Here is a 16,415-nt window from a genome sequence, read left to right as displayed (position 1 = left end):
CATGAGCCTCCCAAGTTCCACACGACACAAACTCCAAATTGTTTAACACTCTTCCCACCATATCTACTCTTCTTCTTGGCATCATCCACTGTTTTGCTATCCCCATTTAATTCAAAATTTCCATCCTCGTTACAAATTCGTCCATGATCTCATCCCACCCAACCTCTGCAACCTCCTTCAGTTCTATATATTAGCATGCCGTCTGTTTTTCCAACTCTGGCCTCCTTTGCATCCACTGCCCTTCCCGTGGGAATGGGGTAGGTGCCTGTTTTACATCTCACCCAGTTTACTCTCCATTGACTTCAGATGGGGTGTAAAATGGGTGCCTGACCAAGAACTGCCCATTCCTGCCGAGGTTAAGTTAAAAGCAAGCTGTTAATATTCACCCATTTCTTCCTCTCTGAAGCAACTTGGGTTGTTTTACGATATTAAAGGCACTATAAAAATACAAGTTGTGGAAACAATCCAAATGCAGCTTTAAAAGGTTATAGCTGTGGTTTTGTGCTTCCTTGTTCACCAAGTCTCAAATGTCCATTCAATCACTTTACTGGGCAAAAAACTGTGGTCTGTTGAGCAGTGAAGGGGAAAACCCTAGTACATAGCAAAATAGCTACTTTAAAGTCAATGTAATTGGCTATAGTACCACCTTAAAGGTTGAAATGAACAAAAACCACCCAGAAATGAACAGGAAGGTGCATCTGAGTTTTAAGTATATTGTTGAGATAACAGCAACTTCTCCACTTAAAGGTGAATGTGATACAGTAGTTTAAGACAACTGAATCCAAGTTAGAATTAATCTTGGCATAGATAGGTTTAATGATACACCCAACTGTTCTAAACTCAGAAGTAACTGCTTGTCTAATCCAACAATGGAAAATGTCATTCCCTCCCAAATCACATGAAATCTTTAAATGCTGTAATGTATACACAATCAATACCTACGAGTTATTCAAATTGAATGTAAAAATCAGGTTAGTTACCCTTTCTCTTATGCCACACCATCTTAATCATACAATTATCATGAAACAATAAAAATAAATATTCAATCAATATCTGTTAAATCTGTAGATGTAGGCATACATAAATGAGCACATGGATAATGTACAAGAACAAATAACTGGCAGTGAGATTCAGGCTATGCTTCAAATTTGAAGCACCCCCTTTAGTCATAAACCACCATCGTATTGCTTCTCTGGTTTGCAGCACCCTCAAATCTTCCTGATAGAATTATAGTCTTTATAACTTACTGCCAACTATCGATAATTCTGGATTTACTCTCAAAAGCTTTAACTGCTAGCCTTCTCCCTCCTCTACTAAATAACGCTTGCTATGAGCTTGGCTTCTGTCAATGATTTAAAAGGTCAAGCCTATTCCAACCTTCAATTGTCAATTTGAAAAAAAATTCCAGTATTGACCTCATCTCTCATCTTGGGAAGAACAAACCACAGACAGACATAAATATTTTTATTCCTCTAAATTGGTGACTCAGACTTGTTTTCAATTCAATGCTTCTTTATAAGTATCTCAACTGGAAGAATATTGTGGAATACTAAAAAGATTAAAATAATTAATTAAACATTATTGTTTCTTCCTCAGTAAAATCTGGAGATCAAGGTCCCCGAAGCTTTGATTAAAGCTCTACATTCATAAGTGGTCACTACAACCTTCCCAAAATCAGATTACTTGAGGTAGATTCAGAAATTCATTTGTAGAAAAATATATATATTGCCCATAATAATGTTATTAAAGGGGTCCCCCACTCCCACACAGAAAATCTTACCTCCTCCCCCTCCCCACCAGTGTCGTGCCGCCTTTCCCCAGATTTGAAGGCGCAGGCGTGCCGGTTGTCACAATTCCCTCAAAATTACAGGTAAGTCTACTTTAATTAATTCATTTTATTTATTTAAATATTTTAATGGAGATCCCATCACCCAGCGGCAGAGGGGTCGCCATGGAGCTTCACCGCCGCCGAGAGGATAGTTCCAAGGCGGGCCTCATCTGGAGCCATAATTAGGTCCCCCCCACCACAGAACCTGCAAGATGTAGCCCCAAAGGTTTGAAATTTAAATAAGGCAAACTTTGAAGGGATCAGAAATAAACTGATCACAGTAAACTGAGCTGAGCTATTAATGAGCAAATCTACACTGAAATAGTAAGACGTATTTAAAGAAGTACATAGCCCAAAAAAGCAAAGGTTTCATTTGTGTAGTTAAGCAACCATGGTCAACAAATGAGGCAAGAGAGAGTATTAAAGTAAAAGACTGATACAAATACGAGGAAAAGTAGAAATCCAGCAGAATTGAAGTGCTATAAAAACTAACGAAGGGATACAAAGACAGTAATGGGAAGTACAAAAAGAAATATGAAAAAACCTGAAAGGAATATTAAAGCTAATAGCACAGGCTTTTATAAATATAGTAAGAGAAAGGGAATTTGGACCCATTAAAAAATGGATGCAGTCAAGATTATAATGGATAATAAGAAAAACACAGATTTGATAAATTAATACTTTGCATCCATTTTCATAGTGAAGAAAGAGGTCAAAATTAGCAGCACAACCATACCTAAAAATAGGTCAAAGGAAGGACATTATTGGGCTTAATATAATTTTTAAAAATTACAATGGAAAAAATAATGGGCCTTAAGACAGACAAATATCCAGAACCTGATGGTACTTTCAGGGTACTAAAAGAAATAGATGCATTAGTCAGAATTTTTCCAAAGCTCTCTAGATTCAGGAACTGGATTGGAAAATTGTGAATGTAATTTAATTAAGAAGGGAGGGAGAAACAAGGTAACTACTATCAATTTAACATCAATTGTGCAAAAGTTACTGGAAAATATCATTAGAGTCAGAGTGACTGAGCAATTGGATAAGTACCAATTGATCAAAGAGAGTGAGCATGGATTTGTAAAGGGTAGATCATGTCTGGCTAACCTAGCAAATTTTTTTAGGAGGTCACTCGCATGCGGCTAGGCGAATGCCTATGGATTTTGTCTATGTGAGAATTTAGAAGGCATTTTTATAAAGTTCCACAAAAGAAATATTAGCAAAAATGATAGTGCACATTATTGGAGATAATCTCATGACATAAGTTAGCAACTGGTTGAGAGGTAGGAGACAGAGTGTAGGAATAAAAGGAATGTTCCATGATTGGTGGGATATGGCGTGGTGTTCCTCAGGCATCTGTAAATGCCTCAACATTTCACCATATATATCAATGGCTTGGTAAATAACAATACAATTTTCCTTTTTCTAGCACTTTTAACATAGTAAAATGTCCCAAGTTGCTTCACAGGAGCGTTATCAAACAAAATTTGACATTGAGCCACATACGGATATACTAAGGCAGATGACCAAAAGCTTTGTCAAAGTGGGATGTTTTCAGCAGCATCTTAAAAGGAGGAGAAAGAGATAGCGAGATGGAAGGAATTCAGAGCTTAGAGTTCTAGGCAGCTGAAGGTATGGCTGCCAATAGTGGAACAATTAAAAATGGGGATAAACAAGAGTCCAGAAGTAAAGGACCGCACAGACCTTGAAGCTTGTAGGGCTGCAGGAGGTTACAAAGGGAGGGGCAAGGGGATGTTGGGTTTTGAAAACAAGGGTAAGAATTTAAATTTGACACTTTGCCATTCAGAGGCCAATGTACATCAGCAAGTACAGGGGTGATGGGTGAATGGACTTGGTGCAAGTTAGGATACAGGGAGCAGAGTTTATATGATCTTAAGTTTATGTAGGGTTGAAGATGGGAAGTGGGTCAGGATAGCATTGGAATCGGAAAGTCTAGAGGTTACAAAGACATGGATGAGGGTTTCAGCAGCAGATGAGCTCATTGTGCCGGAGTCAGGCAATGATATGGAGATGGAAGTAGGTAGTCATGGTGATGGAGCAAAAATGCGGTTGGAAGATCATTTCAGGGTCAAGAACAATCCCAAAGCTGCAAATGGTCTGGTTCAGCATCAGCCGCTGCCAGTGTCATGCAGAGTAAGATTCAACAGAGGTAGTGGTGAAGAAGAGCTGGGTGTCACCAGCACACATGTGGATTCTGATAAGTTTGTGAATGACAGAACGTTGATGAGAAATAGAAGGGTGCCAAGAATAGATCCTTTGGAAATTCCTGAGGTAACAGTGTAGGAGTGGGAAGAGAAGCCATTGCAGGTGATTCTCTGGCTATTACTGGATCTATAAGAATGGAGCAGGTGGAGGTAGTCCAATTGAGCAGGACAATACAAGAGTGGCATTGGAGGAGGATGGTGTGGTTAACCATGTAAAAGGCTGCAGAAAGGTCAAGAAGGATGAGGAGGGATAGTTTACCACGGTCACTGTCACATAGGAAGTCATCTGTGACTTTGATCAGGGCCGTTGCAGTATGTGGCAGGGGTGGAAATTTGATTGGAGGGATTCAAAAATGGAGACTGAGATTAAGTGGAATTTCTTCACTCAGAGGGTGGCGAATCTTCTACCCGAGAGGGCTATGGAAGCTCAATCACTGAGCATGTTCAAGACAGAACTTGATAGATTTCTGGAGACGAATGACATCAAGGGATATGGTGATAACATGGGAAAGTGGCATTGAGGTAGATGATCAGCTGTAATCTAACTGAATGGCGAAGCAGGCTCAATGGGCTGAAAGGCCTCCTCCTGTTCCTACATTCCTATGAAAGGTGGTCATGGATTTGAGAGGTGACAACACATTCAAGGACTTTGGAGAGGAAAGGGAGGTTGGAGATGATCCGGTGGTTTTCAAGAACAGAGGGAGTCATGGGAGTGTTTTTTAAAAAAGGTGAGATGACAGCAGATTTAAAAGAGAGAGGAACAGTATCTAAGGAGATGGAACCATTAACAATATCGGCTAACATGGGGGCCTGAAAAGAAAGTTGGGTGGTCAGCAGATTGATGGGAATAGGGCCGAGGAAAAAGGAGGTAGATCTCATGGACAAGATGAGCTTGGAGAAGGTACGATGGGAGATAGAGAGAAACTAGAGACAGATGGAGATTCAGAGCTGGAGCAGTGGGGAACCTAAGAGGAAGTTAGGCCCAGTGGGCCCAGCGAAGGGAGGAAAGTGGCAGAGGCAGCTGAGTCTCATTCTTGGTGACAAAGATGTCCATGAGTCCCTCGTTCCATTGAAAAAAAGAACTCAGCAAGAAAGTTCCAACTCTGGCTTACTAGAGAAGTTAAGGATAGATTAAAAATAGAGGCTTATAATGTTACTGTTACGCCAGTGTGTTTTGTTGAATGATAATTTTCTTTGGTCTGGAGATCTGAGTGTTTTTTTTTTGGAAGAAATTTAAAAAGACATTTTAAAAAGGGATAACTGCTGGCAGCTTAAGATGATCAAGTAGTTTGCTATACTGTAACCTACATGGCAAAGGACTGTGAGGAGGGAGACAAAATGTCTGTGCATTTTCCAGCAAGAACCAAGACTCAACAAGGTTAAAAGGAACTATCTGTTTTTTTCAGCAAACAGAGAAATATTGCTCACTGCTATGTTTGAATGACTGAGTGACTGTCATGTGACAAACCACTCCCCATCTGTGGTTTTAAGCTGGTATTTTTTCTCTGCAGCAGAGGAGAAGCTACTGGACTCTGACATGAGCAAACCCTAAGTGGGGGTCCCTCTCTCTTTCTCTCTCCCCCATTCCATTTGAAAGCTTTCAAATCCTGCTGGTTGACTGATCACCTTTGCATACTCTGGCTACAATCAGAAAACCCATTGGAGGAAATCATCTGCATCACTATCTCCAAGAGACTCATTGAACCAGTCATCTACCTCTTAAAACTAAAAGCCTCAGGACCACTGAATTCAGCTGGAAGCCAGCCGCATCACCATAATTCACAGACTGTATTCCTTTTTATTTTTATGGACTCTAACTCAACCAATCTACCTTTCCCCACTCCAATCTATTTGTATGTGTGTAAACATCTAGTGTGTGAGTGAACGTTGGCGCATTGTTTATTGTTTTAATAGTTCAGTTTAGTGCAATAAAATTAACCTCTTTCTTTGTTAGCTCAAGAAAACCTGTCCAATTGATTCTTGTTATGATCGTTGCAAGTAAGTAATCAAAATCCTACTGAATTGGCCAATACTTCCTCTTTACTAAAGAATTAAACCTGCTGTGGTCAAACAAGGAGAAAGAGGGAAGCCCTTCGAACCCTCCTCACTTGACCGTCACAAGTTACAAAGAATAATAGTAAGCATGAGGATTGGGAGCATTTTAGAAACCAGCAAAGGGCCAACGAAAGTTGATAAAAAGGAAAAAAAATAGATCATGAGAGTAAACTAGCCAGGAATATAAAAATAGATTGTAAGAGCTTTTACAAGTATATAAAAAGGAGAGTAGCTAAAGTAAATGTTGGTTCTTTAGAGGCAGACAGGAGAAACCATCATGGGGAAAAAGGAAGTGGCAGAGACATTGAACAAATATTTTATGTCTGTCTTCATAGTAGAAAACACAAGTTATATACCAGAAATAAAGGATAACCAAGGGACTAATAAGAATGAGGAACTTAAGATAATTAATATCAGAAGTGGAAAAGTATTGGCCTGATGGCCTACATCCTAGGCTTCTAAAAGAGGTAGTTGTGAGATAGTGGATGCACTGGTTATGATTTTCCAAAATTCCCTATATTCTAGACTGGTCCCAGCGGATTGGAAGTTATCCAATGTAACACCACTATTCAAGAAAGGAAGTAAAGAGAAGACAGGGAACAACAGGTCATTTAGCTTGACATCAGTCATCAGGAAAATCCTGGAATCTATTATGAAGGAAGCCTTAACAGTGCACTTAGAAAATCATTGTATTATCAGACAAAGTTGACATGGAATGGGAATAATTAGAGTTATTTTAAGAATGTAACTAGTAAGATGTAGTATACTTGGATTTCCAAAAGACATTCGATAAGGTGCCACACAAAAGGCTAATATGCAAGATATGGGCTCATGGAGATGAGTGTAATCTATTATCATGGATTGAGAATTGGTTAATAGACAGGAAGTAAAGAGTAGGGATAAATGGGGCATTTTCAAATTGGAAGGCTGTAACTAGTGGAGTGCCGCAAGGATCAGCTGGGTCCTCAGCTATTTACAATCTATATGAATGACTTAGATAAAGAATTTCAAGAGTAATGTATCTAAGTTTGCTGACGATACAAAGCTAGGTGGGAATGTAGGCTGCAAAGAGACATAGACAGGTTAAGTGAGTTGTCAACAAGGTGGCAGATGGAGAATAATGTGGCAAAGTGTGTGATTATTTACTTTGGTAGTAAGAATTGAAACGCAGAATATTTTTAAAAGGCTTGAAAGTTCTAAATGTTGATGTTCAGAGGGAGTTGGGTGCACTCGTACAAGGAACACAGAAAATTAGGAAGGCAAATGGTATGTTGTCCTTCATTACAACGGGATTGGAGTACAAGAATAAAGAAGTCTTGCTACAATTGTACAGGGCTTTGGTGAGACCACACCTGCAGTACTATGCACAGTTTTGATCTGCATATCTAAGGAAAATATTGTACTGCTTGGAGGCAGTACAGCAAGGGTTCACTAGATTGGTTCCTGGGATGAGAGGGTTGTCCTATGATGAGAGGCTGAGTAAGTTAGGCCTATACTCTCCAGAGTTTAGAAGAAAAAGGTGATTTCATTGAAATAGACATGATTCTCCATCTCTGACGCATCTGATCTGATGATGCTACCTTCCATGACAGCACTTCTGATATGTCTTCCTTTTTCCTCACCCGAGGATTCCCCACCACTGTGGCTGGTAGGGCCCTCAACCGTGTCCGGCCCATTTCCCGCCCTTCTACCCTCACCCCTTCCCCTCCCTCCCAGAACCGCAACAGGGTTCCCCTTGTCCGCACTTTCCACCCCATCAGCCTCCATATCCAAAGGATCAACCGCTGCCATTTCCAGCATGATGCCACTACCAAAGGCATCTTCCCCTCTCTTCCCCTGTCAGCATTCCAAAGGGATCATTCCCTCCGCAACACACTGGTCCACTCCTCCATTACCCCCACCACCTCGGCCCCTTCCCACGACACCTTCCCCTACAAGCACAGGAGGTGTAATAACTGCCCATTTATCTCCTCTCTCCTCACTATCCAAGGCCCTAAACACTCCTTTCAGGTGAAGCAGCGATTTACTTGTACTTCTTTCAATGTTGTATACTGTATTCGCTGCTCACAACGTGCTCGCCTCTACATTGGGGAGACCAAACTGAGATTGGGTGACCGCTTTGTGGAACACCCCCGCTCAGTCCGAAAGCATGACCCCGAGCTTCCGGTTGCTGGCCATTTCAACACACCCCCCTGGAGGAGTGGACCAGGGTGTCGCGGAGGGAACGATCTCTTCGGAATGCTGACAGGGGAAGAGAGGGGAAGATGCCTTTGGTAGTGGCATCACGCTGGCTCACATTTCTGTCCTGGGAATGCTGCAGTGTTCCAGTGAACATCAACGCAAGCTTGAGGAACAGCATCTCATTTACCGATTAGGCACACTACAGCCCGCCAGACTGAACATTGAATTCAATAATTTCAGAGTATGACGGGCCCCCCTTTTTACTTTTATCTTTAGTTATTTTTTCTTTTTTCTTTTCTTTTTTGTGTTTATTTTATTTTAGTTTGTTCAGTTTGTTTCTATTGTGCCTACCCACTGTTCTTTTTCATGTTTGTGCTTGTGGCTGTTCAGTTTTCAGTTCATTAACACCCTATCTGTACTAATGCTTTGTCTTTCAGCACACCATTAACATATTGTTTGCCTTTGCTCCATGACCTTCTGGTCAGCTATTCTGTGACCTTGTCCTATCTCTTTTGTTATTACTTGCCCCACCCCCGCTTTACTTGCTTAAAATCTTTTACATTTCTTATATTTGCTAGTTCTGAAGAAGGGTCATTGACCTGAAACGTTAACTCTGCTTCTCTCTCCACAGATGCTGACAGACATGCTGAGTTTTTCCAGCACTTTCTGTTTTTATTTCAGATTTCCAGCATCCGCAGTATTTTGCTTTTATTATTATGATTCTGAAGGGGCTTGACATGATAGATACTGAGAGGCTGTTTCCCCGGGCTGGGGAATCTAGAACACGGGCACAGTCTCAGGATAAGGGGCCAATCATTTAGGACAGAGCAGGAGAAATTTCTTCATTCAAAGGGTTGTGCATCTTTGGAATTCTCTACCCCAGATGGACATGGGTGCTCCATCATTGAATATATTAAAGGCTGAAATAGACAGATTTTTGGACATTCGGGGAATCAAGGTGTATGGGGAGCAGGCGGGAAAATGTTGAGGCAGAAAATCAGCCATGATCATTTTGAATGGGGGAGCAGGCTCAAGGGGTTGAATGGTCTACTCCTGCTCCTATTCCTCATTTTCTTATAACACATATGGAAAGCCTGGAGCTATTATTTTCACATCCTTACTTTGTTATATTATTGAAGATAAGCATATTTGAAATTCCATTTTAAGCAGATGCTACAAACAGAAGTGTCATGCCTAGCCAGGACACAAGTGGCTAAAATCTACATAAGAGACAAGTGGAAGTCAATATTAAATGTAATCTTTCAATAAAATGGGAATATTTGGACTCGATCATGGAGATACAATGCAATGCCCATTTGAAAGTCATACATTCATCATACTTCCAATATACATTCTCTTCTCTGTATTTGTAACAGAACTCATCTGTTGCAATTACACTTTCCAGCCAGTGGTGATACTGCAGTACCTCCACTAGAAGCAAGTATATTGATAAATTTTCATTGGTGCTTTCCATTATAATGGAAAAAGTTGACAGGAAGTGCAAACAAATATATATTTGTTCTAGATTTTATAATTATATTCCCATTTCCAGGCTGAACATTACACACTGACCGAGTTCTTCCACCAGCATTACTTATTATTGGTCCCCTCGAACTATTGACCTGTACGTATCCTCAGCACATTAACATATTGTTTGCCTTTGCTCCATGACCTTTTGGTCAGCTATGTGGCCTTGTCCAATCTACACCTTCTCCTTTGTTATCTCTTGCCCCACCCCCACCTCACTTGCTTATAACCTGTGACATTTTTAATACTTGTCAGTTCCAAAGAAGGGTCACAGACCCGAAACGTTAACTCTGCTTCTCTTTCCACAGATGCTGCCAGACCTGCTGAGTGGTTCCAGCATTTCTGGTTTTTATTTCAGATTTGCAGCATCCGCAGTATTTTGCTTTTATCCTCAGCATATCTGTTTTTTTGTTGTGTTTGCATTTTTCCCAAGGGCTGGGGCCATTGCAATCTGAATTAACAGCGAAGGAGCCAAGGAATCACTAGGATAACCTTAATATTCCATTCAGCAGTGAAAATGGAGGACAGAAAATAAAACCTTTCATAAATTTGATAGTTTATAACAATTCTTTAAGTTTGCTGAGTAGCTTACCTCTTTAACACACCAGGCACAGTCAGGATGAATAAGTAAACACTCTTTGCAGGAGGTAGCACGTCCACTTGTACAAATGTTGAGACCTTCGATACAAATAGAGAAAGCTGTCACTTTTCTACGCGTAACCATCAAATAAATCGTCCGCTTTCCACACCTTCAGCTTACGTTCGTGCTGAGGTCAGCAGAGTTAATGGTGCACGTCAAATCAAGGTTTATCCCACAAATATGAAGCATCAGCAACAATACACTCGGCACACTCTTGACATCATCAGTATTTACTATTAACGACACCGAGCGAACTACTTCAACCTTCGTTTAAAGTAACTTACCGCTAACATTTTGCATCGATAGATAAAAAACTGGGTAAGATAAAAGCAAACAATTTAAGATCCTCTTCTTGAACATGGCTTTTTGCATTTCTGTTGATCGTGAGGATTCAAAACATGTCCTTTTTCTCCCCCCGACACGATCCGAACAACGCCGCAGTCACCAATCAAAAACACTCAGAAGTTTGGCTGTAACAATCACAGTCGAACTTTCGGCTCACACATTTCGGGACTTTGCGTCTCCCAAACCTTTCCGCACGCTCGCGGTCTCGAAAACTCATCCTAACATTGGCCCGGGCCGAAGAGTGCCGAGTAATTCCCAATGTCCGGCTCTCAGCACCACCGTCCACATAAAATCACCAACTCTGCATCGGCTCCTGCTCTCCTCACTTCCCGATCCACCAGGGATTCAACTTCACATCGTTTTCACCTAACTCTTCAACTAGTTACCACACTGAGCCGTGCTTTGTGCTGATCTGCGGACACCGCCTCCTGTAGTGCCGGCAGCGCCACTTTGTTGCTATTCAGTCGCGAGCCCCCGCCAATCAGCGCTAGACCCCGCCTCCTTCACAGCGTTGTCCAATCGCATCGCAGCATGCGGAAATCCGGCCCAATCAGCGCGGCACTCCGTTAACCCTTGCAGCTCCGCAGCTCATTCCATTTAAAACCAAGCCGCTTCATTTGAGCAGTCCGCCCGCCCTGCCAGAGTTTTGTATGCCCATTGACCTGTCTTCTTCTTCTTAGGCAGTCCCTCGGGAACGAGGGATAACTTTCTTCCACTCCAAGATTGTGGATCCTTAGATGACTGAATCGTCCAATCCTGATATTCCAGGTGCCGAAGTTCATTTTGAGAGGGTGGAAGATGCCTGTTGGTGGCTTCTTTTAACGTGGAGTCTTGCACACGGACTACCACACAGTACGAGCGAAGCAGAGTCTTTGTCCAATGGCTGGGATGGCTGAGATGATTGGAGATCAGGCTCCAATGCACGAACGGGACTAATAGACACACATGGCCAGCATGTCCAGCTGGCAAGCCCGGATGCAGGCCGTGTGGATCTGCGTCAGGGTGTTCTTGAGGGGGTTCTTGAAAGCCTGCTCCAAGGGCTCCTGACCTGTGCGTGCATGCGGTAGCATGCTCGACAAATTAGTTTAAGTTTAACGAATAAAATACTGGTCTGCTGCCAATCGTTGGCCTGAAACTTAATAAAAAGTAGTAGATGTCATCAGTGCTCTGTGATCACACCAAATGTCATTGAAATGCGTTACCTAATAAATAATTTACCAGATACCAGTAATTACTGTTTAAATGATTGTTTTATATATATAACGAAAAAAGACAGAGGCGCAAGGGGAGAGCCAACTGTGCAACAGCCCCAACAAACAAATTTCTCTGCAGCACCTGTGGAAGAGCCTGTCACTCCAGAATTGGCCTTTATAGCCACTCCAGGCGCTGCTTCACAAACCACTGACCACCTCCAGGCGCGTATCCATTGTCTCTCGAGATAAGGAGGCCCAAAAGAATATATATAACGTAAGGGCAGAGCTGCATGTGGAGAATTAAAGTTGTAAATAAAAAAACACAGAAAAATGCTGGAAGCAGAATATCATGGAGCGAGAAACATGATCTGAAATGTTAACACAAAATCAAAATACTGCAGAAGCTGGAAATCTGAAATAAAAATAGAAAACGTTTGAAATACTCAGCAGGTCTGGCAGCTTCTGTGGCGAGAGGTACAGAGTCAACGGGCTTGATTTTATCTGTTGTATTACATTAAAGGTGATATATAAATATAAGTTGTTGTTGTTGTAAGCCACAGGTCCCAACGTTGGGACCGAAAGCAGGTGCAGCTTCCATTGAGGCCATGAGCAGCCGGCTGCACGTGATTAATGGCGGCTGTCCAAGTAAGGTTAATGAGGTGCGGGGGCCGTCCAGTGAGGTGGACGGAGGTGGAGGCAAAGATGCCAGCATAAACAGACACCACAACAGGTGCTGGCACCCTAGTCAAAGGGCAGCCAGTACTGCATTCAATGTTTGATTGCCAACTATAAGGATTTATTCAGAGGAGAGAGGCAACACAACAATAGCACAAGGAAGACCCCTAGTGGCCCCTTTAGTGATGCCTCGTTCCAGGTTCTCCTACAGGCTGCTGAGGAAAGGTGGGAGGTCCTCTTCCCCAAAGACAGGAGGAGGAGAGCTGGGAACCTGATCAAGCAAGCCCGGCTACAAATAATGGAGGAGGTCAGCAGCCATGGGGTCACCCCAAGGTCCTGCATACAGTGCCACAAGCAGCTCAATGGCCTCATGCAGGCTACGAAAGTGAGTACCTCATAAACCCTTGACCTCTTGGGTCTTGCATGTGTCAGAGCAGGTGGATACGTTGTGTGGAGAAGGAGTGCCCATCCAGTCACAGGCAACGGTCAGGGCATAAAGACAAGCTGCCTGAGACATAGCTAAATGGTGTTGAAAGGTGGCCCTTTGTCATTGAAAACCCCCACATTGGAAAAGGGCCGCATCAGGAGGCATCTATGTGCCCCCATCAGTAACTGCTGGACTACCACCAGCGTATGTCTTGGGCATGTCCCTGCTGCGAGACTAACAACATTCATCTTTGTATCTACAGCAGAAGATAACATACAATCACAGAGAGTGGGCCAAAACTAGCAATGAACTGTCAAATCACCATGTCCTGAACCCGATCAAGGAGGAGGCCATGGAGCTGTCATGGCCATAGAATGGATATTGCGTTGCAGACAGAAGGACAGGGCCCTTTTCCAGAACACTGAGTAAGGCCACCATGGGGCACAAGGGTGCATCAGCAGCGATGAAGCCATGCGGCTCATGAGGCATCCGGTGCCTAGAGGGATCTTCAACATAGGGGTGTTTGCTATGTTGGGAGGGGAGACCGTTGATTCTTCAATGTCTTTGTTCTCTCCTGCAGGTCACACAGAATATCAAAGAGCTACAGAGACTGTGGGAGAGCCTGCTTCCTCTGAGGGGAAAGACGGAGCCTCAAAGGGTGCATCATCACCTCATAACCCTGCACCCACCACTAGTGCAGATACTCTCACATCGGTGGGTATATGCCCGCGGTTAGATTCGGGCATACAACCTGGTGAACACAGCACGGACGCTTCCGAGCAGCTGATGGAGGATGTGACAACCCAGGCGTCTGACAGTCAGAGGACTGTGGGAGGCCAGGCACATGCTGAGCCCCAAGCTCATGATATGCCTCTTGTATTGCCAGCATCACGGGAAATGCTGCAGCTGCAACAAGACGTCAGGCAACATCTAGCAGAGATGCAGAGGCTATGCGTGCCCAAGCGCGGACGATGGAGGAGTCCATTCAGGCCTTGAATGCTGTAATGTCTCTCATTGGATCACAAGTGGCATCCTAAATTGAGAGATTGGCGGCTCTCCTGGAGAACCACATCCAACAGAGCACTCAGTGTCTGCAGGAGATTCACGCAGATCTGTATACCCTCGTCTTGACAATGAGTTCAAGTGGCAGAGCGAAAGGGCGACAAGGGAATTGCATCATCACCAGGTCCTCTACCCTCTCAGGTCAGCAGGGAGGCACTAGTCTGCCTCGCAAGGGAAGAGGAGCAGCTGCCCCCCTCCCCCACCCCCGCAACTGGGGGCTCCTCAGGTGCTCCTGGTGTGGCCACCTGCTCCTCTGCCTCTCTGCCAGTGATGCCAGATCCTCAATCATCCCTGACGACAGAAGGTGATACTACTTCTGTCAGGAGGTCCTCAGCATACTGGAGCCATCCGGGCCTAAAGCATCCAGAGGATGACTGCCAAGGTCACCATTAACCAAAGGTCAGCAACCCACCTCCATTTCAATTGGCAATGTAGGGGAACACCGTTTAATAGTGCATGCAAAGGAATAAAAAAGAACACCTAGAAGCACGCGAGATTCACGGGTGAATATCTAATGTAAATAGAAAGGGTAGTGTTTGTTTCAGGGATAGTAAAGATAAGTTTCTATCTCACAAGATGTCCATTTATTTATGGCTTTTGGTGCTTCATTTTAACCATGCCTCTGTCAAGGGGCTCGAGGCAAGGGATAATGCTGCAAGGGGTCAAGTCTGGAGCCTTGCCAGCTGAACACTGTGCATCTGGGGGCGATGACTTGCTAAAGGAAGGAAGGTGACAAGGTGACAACATGGCTCCATAAAGGTAAGTCTTCATTGGTCAACCTACAACTGGTAGTAAGGATAAAAGGAAACACAAATGTATAAGGGCATCGAAAACCTCTCTTGCATGTATGTCATGGCATCTTTCCAGCTGTCTCTGGGGTTCTTCAACTGGTGATGCTTAGCCAGCTTCCTGCTCCACATCCTCATCGTCTGAGGAGACATCATGATCCTCAATATCCTCATTGTTCAATGCCTCCTCGCTTTGTAGCACCAGGTTGTGCAGTACACAGCAGCCCACCACAATACGTGAGACCCTCGCCGGAGCACACTGAAGGGCTCCAGCAGACCGATCTAGGCAGCTGAATCACATCTTGAGTAGACCAATGGCCTGCTGTATGGTTGCTCACATTGTCCTATGGCAGGTACCTTTCCTCTGCATCTGTACATGGATTACTTGCAGGCATCAGTAGCCATGTCCTCAGTGGGTTGCTTTTGTCTTCCAGGATCCATCCCTGAAGGTGTGCAGGGGTGGGAGGGGGTGGGGCTCGAAAGGCTCTGGCAGCTGGGACTGCCTTAAAATGTAGGCATCGTGGCAACTTCCCGGGAAGCATGCATGGACCTGCAGGATCGGTTTACGGCAGTCACAGACAAGTTGTACATTGGGGGAATGGAAGCCCTTCCTGTTGACGAAGGTCGCTGGCTGCAGGAAACTTGATGGCCACATGCATGTAGTCGATGACACCCTGCACCTGGGGAATCCAGCGATGGTCAAGAACCCAATGGACCTCTCAGCTTGAGAGTTGGGATCTGTGCAGAAGTGCACATAGTCCCTGACCCTGCCGAAAATACTGTCCCCATTGAATCTCTGGAATGATCCAGAGGCATAGACGTTCAGTGCCATGGTGAACTTCAAGCCATTGGTATTGGATTTCCACCAAGGCCCCTGGGGCACAGCTCATCCAGCATCATAGCACGTTGGTCAGTGACAGCCTCCCTGGAGTGGTGGAGTCTTTGTTGGCCTCTCGGATGTTTGTAGATAGTTGAGCCGCGACCTGTAGACCATCTCTGGAGGGTATCTTCTTCTGCACAGAGGAGGCTGTCGATTTTCTCCTCTGTGCCCTTCTCCACTTTTTGGAGGTAGATTCTGACCCTTCTGTAAGCTCACAGGTCATTGGGGTGCTGCTGCCAGTGCCTGGATCCCCCTCCCACTCCGAAGAACCTTCTCTTTAATGGGGTCCCCCGAAACCTGGATGAATAAGACCCATGATAGGTGGCATCCCACTAAGTGCAAGACCTTCACTGACAATTGCCCACCACTCTCCTTGCCCCCACTTGATAACCTCTGACGAGGTGGGACTTGCCCGTTGGCCACCTGGTATGGCTCCTCCGCAGTGCTGGAACCTTTGACCCCATTCCTCATATGATTCCCGATGCCCTCCCTTTTCTATCCTGCCTGGCAGTTGATGCTGCCTCTCGCGATGGCTTCACTTTGCAGCCAGCAAAGAGTTCCTTCCTCCATGTCACCTCCCTTTACC

General features: G+C 44.1%; 1 protein-coding gene across 2 annotated transcripts in view; it reads right to left on the bottom strand.

Moving 5' to 3' along the window:
• Positions 1–11,266, bottom strand: part of itgb5 (integrin, beta 5) — a 173,004-nt gene extending 161,738 nt beyond the window's left edge. The window contains exons 1-2 of one of the 2 annotated variants that reach the window (XM_068035171.1): positions 10,744–11,266; positions 10,412–10,497 (exon numbers count right to left, since the gene is read on the bottom strand). In XM_068035171.1, coding sequence (XP_067891272.1) covers positions 10,412–10,497; positions 10,744–10,831 — 174 coding nt within the window. In that variant the 5' untranslated portion in view covers positions 10,832–11,266. The remainder of the gene's footprint in view (positions 1–10,411; positions 10,498–10,743) is intronic. The other variant, XM_068035170.1, reaches the window with a different exon arrangement.
• Positions 11,267–16,415: the final 5,149 nt, after the last annotated feature.

This window comes from Heterodontus francisci, chromosome 7 (assembly GCF_036365525.1).
Source record: "Heterodontus francisci isolate sHetFra1 chromosome 7, sHetFra1.hap1, whole genome shotgun sequence".
NCBI lineage: Eukaryota > Metazoa > Chordata > Chondrichthyes > Heterodontiformes > Heterodontidae > Heterodontus > Heterodontus francisci.
The sequence above is the reverse complement of the archived record's forward strand: the minus strand, read 5'-3'. Positions and strand labels throughout refer to the sequence as shown.